Raw genomic sequence first — 12437 nt, forward strand, 5'->3', positions numbered from 1 at the left:
AAAAAGGATAGCAGGAATCAATGTTGAAGCAAATGTTTGTAACTTGTCAAGTAGTGAAATGCATAATTTTGTTAAGAGGTCCCCTTGATGTAACTACACATGGTAACTTCCAATGTTGAATGTTGTGTGAGGGACATTGTTTTGTTGTTTTTGGGCAACTCCAATCGTATAGGTTTTTTTAAAAAACTTTTTACTCTAATAATAAAAACTCGAGAAGTTTTAACTCTAATGACAAAAGTATGAGAATGACTTAAAAATAGTTTGAACTTCTTTAGATTACAATTATATATGTAAAAGAGAGTATAATGACTTGAAAATTTTCAAGCTTTATATAAAAGAAATTTTAGATACTATAAAAGTCTTATGTCACTTTAAACATTCAAATTTAATTTGTATGACCTTGGATGTTCTCTTATATACGGATTGAAGTCGAGCACCATGAGAGACTCATGATGTTCTTTGAACCTCATCGATTATAATTTATCTAACTATATACTCTTATATTTAGCGTGACTCTAATTTACTTGATATGTTTTGCAACCTCTATCTTATAAACTACATTAACTATATTTTATGCATCTAAATGTAATACGAAGCCTGTATGATTTATTTGTCATCAATTGTTTTAGTTATAATATTAAAATGTTCGAATTATATACTGCATCCTTTCCTTGGGTTCGTAGAGTTGGGTTTCCCGTTTACCCACAACGGAGGAGCCGCCCCCACCGGGCAGGCGGCCACAGGTCATAACGCACTCTTCGGACAACAATTTCCCTTTTAAGTTGACTTACTCGCTCGGCCAATCGTCGGAATGTGTATGAGATACCATAAGGGCTCAATATCTCACAAATTTTATTAAACTTATTTTACTTGCAAATAAAATATCGTGAATCATTCAATTTAGATATTGTGAGTGTTATGATTAGCAAATTCTGCTTATTTTACATGTTTGATATAAGAGATATCTTAAATATACGTTATGAGACAAAAAATTATACAGGTTAAGTATTGATCTGATGCATTTGAAAAGAAACAAACAACCTTGTTTTTAATCAGGCTCAACCGAACATTATTAGTATAATAGAGGATATTAAAGCTTCAAAAAGTTTCCATTGACTTAGAAAACGGTTGAAAAGCTTCAACTTAACATGAGGGAAATGAAGAGCTTTTAAATTATCTGGATTTTGTTTATGCTATATTGATTATAATTACTATAATCACGATGATAACACTACTGTAATTAATGTACATATGTGTATGGAAAAAAAATTGTTGGAAAATATAAGGGGAGTGATATTTTTAAAACAAAAGTTAATCATCTACAACAAATATATAAATTTTTATGCACGGAATACAACTGCTTGATGCAGGTTTTGTTATAAATAACTAAAAGTTGCGGTGGAAAATAAAAATATCATTTTCCAAAATATAAACCTCAAAAAAGCAGCATCATAGCTCAAATATGAATCAATCACTTTATATATGCCCTTTTGGGAAATGACAATTTATGGATGTACGGATCTAGTTTATGGACTTTACTAGAAAAGTGATTCTCTAGTCAATATCAGGTCTTGTAAATTGTGTCTTGAAAATCACATCTTATGGATTTCTCAAAAGTCAAGCTAGCCCTTGTAATAGTGCATGGTTTGGACAAAGTGGAAAGCTTCCACCTCGGTATCGTCAGGGTGGTCAATTACAAGAGGTGGTGTGGTAGTGTTGAAAGGTTATTCTTATGTAAGTTGTATGGTTGTGGTGTGGTTAGAGCGTCTATAATAGGGGAAGGGGTGGTCAAAGTGGAAAGAAGACATGGGGTTCTCCCATTACATAGATGGGGTGGTTGCGGTGTGAAGTTACCAAGGTGGTTTGAACAACGATGAGGAGAATGTGGGGTGGATGGTCTTTGCCTTTTTTTCTTTTGTTTTTTAGTAATGATTATTATAAAAAGTTTTATGTATATAGATAAATGTGTTATGTTTTAATATAAAAATATAAAGGTAATATGATATGGTGTGGTTATTGTTACGGATGTGGTGTGGTTGTTAGGTGGTTATGGTGTGATGCTAATTTGGTAACGACGTGTCACACTACCTTGGTGTAGTGGTGTGACCATTACAATTGCTCTTATGGTGGAGTGATGACGTTGCATTATCACCTTGGTGTGGTAATACTACCATTGCTCATGTTCAACGTAAATTTGGTATGAAAAACATTTTTATACAAGCTTTTTTATAAAGTTTTATTAATAATTTTTGATTATTGAAGTTAATGTTTGAAGGTAGATTCACTCTTTGACATCCTTATCGAAGACTCTTTAATATAGTCTTAATGTTTCTGAATATAAGTTTTTAATCAAATCAAAACCATACTGGAAAGCTTTTGATCAAACTATTATAATGTATGTGTGTTTCATGATGGGTCTTGTTTCTCTATCTAGATTTCGATGTAATTGTATCATTGGGCAACCAGCGTCTTGCTAATTATTATTGATATAATTCTACCGTTTTAAAAAAAGAAACGTATATGTGTGTATTTTTGGTTTTGTGCGTCCAACGATTAGTTTATGTTTTTTTCAACTAGATGGATGCCCGTGCAATGCAGCGGCGATGATGATAGCGGTGTGACGATAGAGGCAACGGGTGATGGTGACGACGAATAAGATAGGTTATCAATATCAATATGTAAACACAACAATCAAAAATCACCCACTTTTCTTTATTTATCAACATGTAAACAAACTTGTCTACCCGTATTTCAAAAAAAAAAGAATTGTAAGTTATTATATACAAAGCTAAATAATCAACCAACTATCGATAATCTTATTCTGGTTTAGTTGCATCATCATGGAACCTCGCTTTCATTTCTGTATATCTATTGACAACCTCTTTATATCCATTGGTATCTTACCGTGAAAAGCAAAGTTACTTTTAAACATTTTAGATATTTTTGAATATACAATTGTGGAAATAAGTAGTTCTACAGAGGGTTTTTTTTTCCAGTATTAGCCAGGGCATATTTGTCTAAGCAGTTCGTAACAGTTCTTAATGAAAGTATACATGTAATAAGTTGGAGGGTAGATTGGACATTTCAGGTTCTTACTCCCTTAAAGCCAGTTTGCTTTATAAGGAAGTATAGATTTTTTGGATTCGTTTTAAGAATTTTAAAAGCTACTAATTTTCATTGGTTTATGGTTTAACAATTCGATTTATCTTACTCATAGATGTAATTGTAAGCTATTACTCGTAATATAAGCATTTAAATGTTATAGCCATCTGTTTTCTTTAAAGAAAAAAAATACACGTAGTCACGTACCATAAATTTTATCAATTAACTTATATAATTTTTACAGCAAATTACAGTTTTAGATTTATTAATTAAAGATGGTATCATCTCCATTTTTGCGGTAGTGCCAACTTGATGTGGGCCGAACTTAACTAAAAATGGGCCGAGCTAATATGTCCATTGGTTGTGAGTTATGACTTTACTTCTGAGCAGGTCTCTAATGACCCAATCATTCAGCAGCCCAATCTGATCATAAATACCTCACTTCTTTGAGTTCTTTCCTTATGTTTAGTTGTAAAATAAATTTAAATAAATAAAGAGAAAAAAAAAAGAGAGAGAGAGAGAGAGAAGTTGTTCATGCCTTCTGTTATTTTTATGTAATTTGAGAAAGTTTTGTACTAAAAAGAAGATAGATGTTTCTTTGTCATTTTAACTAATGACTACTTCGGTTAGCCTTTTTTTTTTTTCCTTTTGAACAACAATTTTATTAATAAAGGAATCGGTTAAAAAAAATTCAGCCGATAACCTAAAATCAAGAGGGTCGATGCATAGTTAAAAGTGGGTTTTTAAGCCACTCAATCCAACCGATACCTACTTCGGTTCGCTATTAATTTCCTCTTGTTTGATTTCTTCCTCTTTTGGTTCATAGAGCTCAATTCGCGGGTACAGAATAATGTATCTCGTGATCAATTCCGAAATGGTATTGTCTATCTAATGTTTTAAATGCAGCCATTTGTATGATCTTTTTTGTTCAGTGTATTCCTTTATCTTCAGTTTGTCACCATCAGTTTGAATATTCATATTATTATGTCAGTTGTAAACCTAGGGACTCAAAATTAGAATTTATTTATAAATGGTGTATTTTGCTTTCTTTATTTGTGCTTTTCATATATAGCTCTTACTCTATAACTTATTTAGAATGAGATGGTGATTCTTTTATGAAACTTAATGATGAAATTGATACACATTTATTCAATCTTTGTGTAACACCCCGAGATTTTAAGGTAAAAGAAATTAACCCCTTTTTATAGTTTTGACATTAAATTAATTTCCTAGTATTTTATTTTTGAATACGGGGTTAATTTAGTTGGAACTTTAACGGATAGCGGGTAAAATACCCTCAAAACTTGAAATAGGTCGTGGCACCCATGGAATGTGCCAGACACTTACACTTTCACCTAACTCACCCCATTATTCTTGTTCTTCTTCTTTCTCATGCAATCCATCCCATTTCCTCCAAAATCTAAGTCAAAATACTTTCAATTTCAAGTCTAGAAACCACCCTAACAATCATCACCATCCATTTATCTCCATTCAAGAGTTTGAAAGTTAGGGTTTTTGTGGCTTTAGATGGTGGCCGAAATTTGCTACGAAAAAGGGAAAAACTGGTGAATTGAAAACCTAAGTTATTATCTTCTATTGTGAGGTATTGATTTCTACTTCATTATTTCATTTGTTATTGAGAATATGGGTTCATGAGTGAACCAATTTGGGGGTTTTATTAGAAAATTGATTTATGGTTGATTTTCCCCAATTCCTTAGTTAACCTAGTTGTTATTGAGTTAAATGATATGTTTGATTATGAAAATAATGAATGCATGTGATAAATTGAGTTCGTGAGAAAAAATGAGTTTTGACTAGTTATGGAATTGTTGATGAAAATGGTAAATTGAACTAACTAGTGTGTTTGTTAAAGAAAATGAAGCTCAATGACAAATGGGTTGGGTTTTGGGTTTAGAAAAGGCTAGTGATTGAGTATGACTAGGTTGAGCTAGTCATAGTTGTGAATGTAAGCTTATGCATTTTTACGATTGATCATAGGTTGAGGCTTGCTTGTACTTGTTCGTTTAGCGTTATTGTCTTTGTTGCGGAGGAGGTGAGTATTATTGCATACCTTTATGTATACGTTGGGCCAATTACCATGAGATGTGAATGTTCCAAGCATGGTAATTGGTTCGGCGTTAAGCCCATGTGGGGCATTGGTTATGAGGCCTAAGAACCTCCAGGGCCTAAGAATCCCGATAGTTGATGTGATATGAGGCCTAAGAACCTCCAGGGCCTAAGAATCCCGATAGATATGATTTGTTATGATTGTTTAGCTTATATGGATCCATATATGTACTGTTTGTGTGCAAGGTGAATATGTAAATGTGACATGACGATGCCATAGGTTACATGTGAAAGTCCTTGTACTATGCCCTCCTTCGTATTCGTAAATGTATGCAAGTATATTCACTAAGCCTTTGCTTATATTTTAGATGTTTACCCTCTTATATAGGTAGTTCCGGAGGAAGAAACTAGTGATTGTTGATTGAGGATAGTTGATTTAGAGTTTGAAGCGATTTGGACGTCTTGAAGGTAATTAGGTCATTCCCGGGCGAATGACGATCTTTTGGTATAGAAGCTTAGTTGTCCCTCATTTCTTGGCTCATGGTACATTTTAGTTTGGGGTCATGCTTTTGGGTAAATTTCTGTAAATGTTCCAGTTGTAAAGTTTTTGGATAGTTGTGAATTCATAATTTTGGTCAAAAAGGTGTCAAAGTGGGTAAATGACCCGTTTGATGGAAACCTTGATTTTGTGTACTCGTTGATGTTGTAATTGTGTTTGAAATGTGTCTTCATAGTTGTTAGAATATTTGAAATTTAGTTTGTGGAAGTTGGGCAAATGAATATTATAGTTTGGAGTGTTTGGTGTGTCAAATGGCTGGTTTTTGCATCAGGTGCAGGTCAGAAAATGCCCACTGCGGCGCAGTGGGAGTGGTCTACACCCACTGCGGCGTAGTGGGTGGTTTTTCACCTCGCAGGTCAGAAATTTTCCACTGAGTCGCAGTGGAAGGTGTCCAACTCCACTGCGGCGCAGTGGGAGGTTTTTCACCTCGCAGGTCAGAAATTTTCCACTGAGTCGCAGTGGGGGTAAAAAAAAAAAATTGTATTTTTGGGTTATCGAGTCGGGTCCTTTCACCTTGACATATGATAAGCATGGATTTTACAATATCCATAGAATTATCGAGTCGGGTCCTTTCAAGTTGGTATCAAAGCCGAGGTTTAAGGGATTTAGGTATTCCCTCGCGTAGAGAGTGCTTAGACTTAAACCATAGTTGAGACTCGACCTTAGGTATCCGAAATTTTATATGGGACCGAAGGATGTGTTTGATGATGCTAGTTTATCGACTTGTTAGTATTTGAAGCACAATAAGAAGCCGGCCTTATTGTGGTTGGAATACTAACAACTTTATAAACTAACGACATCAAACCTTGAACGGTTTTGTATAAAGATATAGGGTTGGCTTTAGTTTGCGTGTGTAGAGATAGGCTTTGAAATTAAATCCGTTTATTTAAATCTTATTAGAGCATGGCCGATCGACACAACGATGAAGATGAGCACCAACGACAAAATGATGAAGAAGAGCCTATATTTGATGCGGATAGCATGGACATATCGGATCAAATTGGGAGAGCCTTGGAAAAGTACACTCCTATTCTACTCAAACGGTTGAATGCTACATTAGAAGGAGCGGTGAATGACCACATCGCTCAAATGATTAAAGAAGAAGTTGCAATCAATGTGCAACGGGAATTTGAAAAGCGAGATGCCAAGGATAAAGGCAAGAAAACCGAGGATGAAAAGGAAGTGAAAGTGACCGGGGAAAGAATCTATAAAAAGAAGTTCACTTTTTGAGACTTTGAAGTGTGCCACCCACCGAAGTATCACGGTGACCGTGATCCCATCGTGTGTACACGGTGGATATCCGAGATCGAGGGGGCATTCCATACTAGTCAATGTCCCTCTCATTTGAAAGTGGTATTCGCGGTTGGGATGTTGAGAAGTGGTGGAAAGAGGTGGTGGGATGGCTTATTGACAATTAAGAAGGGGGCCTTGGATAATGTGGAGTGGCCCGAGTTTAAAGAAATGTTCTTCAAGGAGTTTCGGTCGGAGGCCGAAGTAACAAAGTTAAGAAGTGAATTTTTGAATGATTGTCAAGGCAATATGAGCTTGAATGAATTCCGAGCTCAATTATTGGACAAGGCACAATTTTGTCCGGAATTCCTTGAAAATGATCAATTGCTTAAAGAGCAATTTTACTTGAAGTTAAGGAAGAATCTTTGGGAGAAGATTAGTTTACGTCAAATGGAGTCTTTCTCCATGTTGGCGGATGTGGCTAGAGATCACGAAATTGAGATGTCAAGGGTAGATGAAGGTGTCTTGAAGAGGAAGCACGAAGAAACAAACTCTCCCAATAAGCGGTTTAGACAAGAGGGTAGTTCCGGTAGCCCCTATAATAAAAGAAATGTTCCATTTTGCCGTCAATGCAAGAAAAATCATCCGGGGGTTTGTAGAGCGGGAGATAAGGCTTGTTACACTTGTGGAAAGTCGGGGCATACTAGCCGGGAATGTAGGTCCAAACCTCACAAGCCCGTGATTTGCTTCAAATGCTTCGAAAAGGGTCACATGAGAAGCTCATGTCCGAAATTGACGGAGGAGGAGAGATTGGAAGAAAGAAGAAGAGAGGCGGAAAGGAAGAATGCACAAACGCATGGAAATCCAAGGGGAAGGTCCTTCCAACTCTCCGTAGAGCAAGCAAGAAACACCGATGATGTTGTCACAGGTACATTCCTTGTATATAATGTGCCTATGCGTATTCTCTTTGATTCGGGGGCGAATAGATCATTTGTTGCTATTAGAATGATTCATGTTATTCCCGTGTCTAAATCATGTTTAGAAAATACTTTGCAAGTTGAGGTTGGCAATGGTAGGGTAGAATTAGTGAAGGATGTGTATAAAGGGTGTGAAATCAAAATTTCTTCGGAACTCTTTCAAGCTAATTTAATTCCTTTTCCAATGGGAGAGTTTGACATAATCTTGGGTATGGATTGGTTGAGCTCTTGTAACGCAAAAATTTCATGTAATGAGAAAGCGGTGTATTTGAAGACTTCTAAGGGCGAAGACTTGGTTGTTTATGGTGATAAGAAAGAACGTTTTATACCCGTTTGTACCTTTGCTTGTGCTAAACGTTATATGTCTCACGGTTGTCATGTTTATCTTACTCACATCGTTGATGTTGAGAAGAAACCTCTTTCTATTGAAGATATCCCCATTGTTAAAGATTTCGTCGATGTTTTTCTCGAAGACTTGTCGGGCATTCCTCCCGAACGGCAAGTTGAATTCTCCATTGATCTCATTCCGGGGGCTAACTCCATTGCTAAAGCTCCTTATCGTTTGGCTCCAACGGAAATGCAAGAGATGATGAAGCAACTACAAGAATTGCTTGACAAGGGTTTTATTCGACCTAGTAACTCTCCATGGGGTGCACCGGTACTTTTTGTCAAAAAGAAGGATTGAAGCATGCGAATGTGCATCGACTATCGTGAGCTCAACAAAGTCACCGTGAAGAACAAGTATCCTTTGCCTAGAATCGATGATTTATTCGATCAACTTCAAGGAGCTTCGTATTTTTCTAAAATTGATCTTCGTTCGGGTTACCATCAACTCAAAGTACGTGAAGAAGATATTCCTAAGACCGCCTTTTGGACTCGTTATGGTCATTTCGAGTTTGTGGTCATGCCTTTTGGACTCACGAATGCTCCCGCGGCTTTCATGGACCTCATGAACCGTGTTTGTCGCCCTATGCTCGATAAGTCCGTGATCGTCTTCATTGATGACATTCTAATCTATTCAAAAAGTTCTTTCGATCATGAAGTACATTTAAGGGAGGTGTTAGAAACCTTACGTAAGGAGAAGCTCTATGTTAAGTTCTCCAAATGTGAGTTTTGGCTAAGGGAAGTTCAATTTCTTGGTCACATCGTTAATAGTGAAGGAATTATGGTGGACCCGGCCAAGATTGATGCAGTGATGAAGTGGGAGCAACCAAAGAACCCGTCGGAAATTAGAAGTTTTCTTGGTCTAGCGGGCTATTACCGTCGTTTCATCCAAGACTTTTCTAAAATAGCTTCCCCATTGACCAAATTAACTCGAAAGAACATCAAATTTGAATGGAAGAGCGAACAAGAGATGGCTTTCCAACAACTCCACAACTCCGAGAAAGGTTAAGCCAAGCACCGGGTCTTGTTTTACCCGATGGTCTTGAAGATATGGTGGTGTATTGTGATGCATCATCTAATGGCCTTGGTTGCGTTCTTATGCAACGAGGTAAAGCTATTGCCTATGCTTCGAGGCAATTGAAAGAACATGAGAAACGTTATCCTACTCATGATTTAGAGTTAGCGGCGGTAGTCTTTGCCTTAAAAATTTGGCGTCATTATCTTTATGGAGTCAAGTTCACCATTTACTCCGATCATAAAAGCCTCAAATACTTCTTCGAACAACGAGATCTCAACAATCGCCAAAGAAGATGGTTAGATCTTTTGAAAGATTATGATTGTGAAATCTTATATCATCCCGGAAAGGCTAATGTTGTGGCGGACGCCTTGAGTCGGAAGAGTTCGCATCATGCGCTAGTTGTTTCTGCCCTATGGGTTTTGATCACCAACGATTTCCTTGATCAAATTAAAGAAGCTCAAGAACGGGCTTTGCAACGGGATCCAAAGAGGGAAAGAATTCAAGGCCAAATCCAATACTTTTTTAAGGATTCTCGTGGACTCACTTTACGTTTTGGGAGGATTTGGATTCCATTCTCTTGTGAGTTGAAACAAGTTCTACTTGATGAGGCTCACAAATCCAAGTACTCCATTCACCCCGGTGCTACAAAGATGTACCATGATTTGAAAGTAGAATATTGGTGGCCGGGAATGAAGCGTGATGTGGTGAAGTATGTTGAAAAGTGTTTGACTTGTGCTCAAGTGAAAGCGGAGCACCAAAAGCCGTGTGGTTTGTTGCAACCATTGGAGATACCGAAATGGAAGTGGGAGGAGATCACCATGGATTTCGTCACAAAATTATGTTTGAAATGTGTCTTTATAGTTGTTAGAATATTTGAAATTTAGTTTGTGGAAGTTGGACAAATGAATATTATAGTTTGGAGTGTTTGGTGTGTCAAATGGCTGGTTTTTGCATCAGGTGCAGGTCAGAAAATGCCCACTGCGGCGCAGTGGGAGTGGTCTAGACCCACTGCGACGTAGTGGGGGGTTTTTCACCTCGCAGGTCAGAAATTTTCCACTGAGTCGCAGTGGAAGGTGTCCAACTCCACTGCGGCGCAGTGGGAGGTTTTTCACCTCGCAGGTCAGAATTTTTCCACTGAGTCGCAGTGGAAGTGTCCTAACCCCACTGAGTCGTAGTGGGGGTAAAAAAAAAAATTTGTATTTTTGGGTTATCGAGTCGGGTCCTTTCACCTTGACATATGATAAGCATGGATTTTACAATATCCGTAGAATTATCAATATTGATCGTATGTGGCCAGGCCCGATACAGGCTAATTTAGGATAATTTGTATTGTATATTGGCTTGTCTTGCTAGCATACTCTAGTAGCTAGTCTAGTATCTCCAAGGAAGTGATTCGAACTGGATTTATTTGGAACATAGAACAAGGGTCTACTGATCAAGTTATGGTTGAAGGAATGATTAAGACTAAAAGATCAGCATTAATGGTTTAATCTGTCATATGATTGTTGAATTGTCCTACCATTATTTTGTAAGGCGTGATACCCCTTTAAGTTGAAAGTAGTGTGGTCCTCTTCTCTTTTGTAGTTTTGTTTCTTTTATACTTACATCCCCATATACAACGTATATATATGTTTCCATTTTGAAACCAACAATAAATCTAAAACTTGAATCTGAAACTTAAAATTACTAATTACAAACAATGAAATGATATAAGCTGATAATTGAAATCTTCAAAAAGGAAATAGAGATACACATATACACACAAAAATTCCATATCTCGAAATCTGTCGACCAAAGATATAGATACAAACAATGCTGATGATCCACTTTTACTAATAGAGATCTGGAGTGGTAGTGGCACTGTGGTGCTTCAGGGTGGTGCGAAGAGAGGCGGTTGAGTGGTGGCCAACAGCAGTGATGGTGATCGGAGTTGGTGCACTTTTTTTCTTAACAAAATTAATACCTTCAAGATTAATAACCTTTTACTAATACTTTTTTTTCTTAACAAAATTAATAACCTACATCATGGGTTTCTTCAAGATTTAGAAACTTTAAGATGGGAAAACTTCTTAATCGAAAAAAGGTCATGCACGGCGGGGGTGGCATAGAAGTCAGAGATCTTGGTAGGGTGGAAGAGAAGAAGGAAGTCAAAAATGGGCTTTGGTAAAATCAACCGTAAGTGTAATATAAATGTATACAGTCCCATAGATATATGGATGATGATGATAGATGAAATGATGGTGACAACTAAAATACCCGTGATGGGTTAGTAGTCTCATGTAAAACTACGTACTTTATAGTGGTCTCATGCTGATAACTAAAATACATGTGGTCCAAAGCCTATATCATGTCTTAAGGGAGTGTACTCAAATAAGCCCCCTTTTGTAATGGGAAAACCTTGTTGTTGAAGATGCTTAATGCCTGTTATTTTTTATACTTATATTTGTTTAAATAATCCCAAACAAACTAATATCTACGTAGATAAGTCACTTTTATATAAGCATTTTGTTCTACAGTTATTTGTCTTTTTTAAGGCAAGTAAGTGACTCTGGTCGATGATTATTCTTTATCACACTTATCACTTGATTCAGGCTTGAACTTATTTTCTAACTAAGAGGTAAATTTGGTTGTCGATTGGTTAAATTGTAGCTAAAATTAACCGTCAACTAAGCATTTAGATAGATATATTGCTTTAGCGGTTCGTTTTGGTTGTCTTGGATGTTGTTGTAGTGCATGTACATTTTAAGTCGATGTGGTATTCAGCCATATCATTTATTTTTATTAAAATTTTGAAATTCATGGGTTAAATCAACCCTTCACCAAAAAAAAATGTTAACTGTAATTATGACATGCTTTTAAGTATGGAAATTATCTAATATCTAATAATATTTTATAAAACATTTTTTTCGTTTTTTTAAATTTCAAAAGATGATTTAAACTACCTAAATTTCTCTCTTCTTTATTTAATAATATAAACATCTCTACTTAATATACCTATAATATCCTTAAATCTCAATCATTCATTTTTTTCTCTCTCTTTAAATCTCAAGTCTCAACCACTCATTTTTTTTCTCTCTCCTCTATAAATTATTTTATTCCT

At 36.3% G+C, this 12437-nt stretch overlaps 1 protein-coding gene across 1 annotated transcript; it reads left to right on the forward strand.

The window, feature by feature from the left end:
• Positions 1 to 7096: 7096 nt before the first annotated feature.
• Positions 7097 to 8620, forward strand: LOC122597288. Its single transcript, XM_043769902.1, has one exon. It carries the CDS (start codon positions 7097 to 7099, stop codon positions 8618 to 8620), a length of 1524 nt encoding a protein of 507 aa, XP_043625837.1.
• Positions 8621 to 12437: the final 3817 nt, after the last annotated feature.

Source organism: Erigeron canadensis, chromosome 4 (assembly GCF_010389155.1).
Source record: "Erigeron canadensis isolate Cc75 chromosome 4, C_canadensis_v1, whole genome shotgun sequence".
Lineage (NCBI taxonomy): Eukaryota > Viridiplantae > Streptophyta > Magnoliopsida > Asterales > Asteraceae > Erigeron > Erigeron canadensis.

Bases quoted from the DNA above. Each gene is read 5' to 3' on its own strand.
- LOC122597288 (XM_043769902.1), top strand. From the start codon at position 7,097: ATGTTGAGAAGTGGTGGAAAGAGGTGGTGGGATGGCTTATTGACAATT.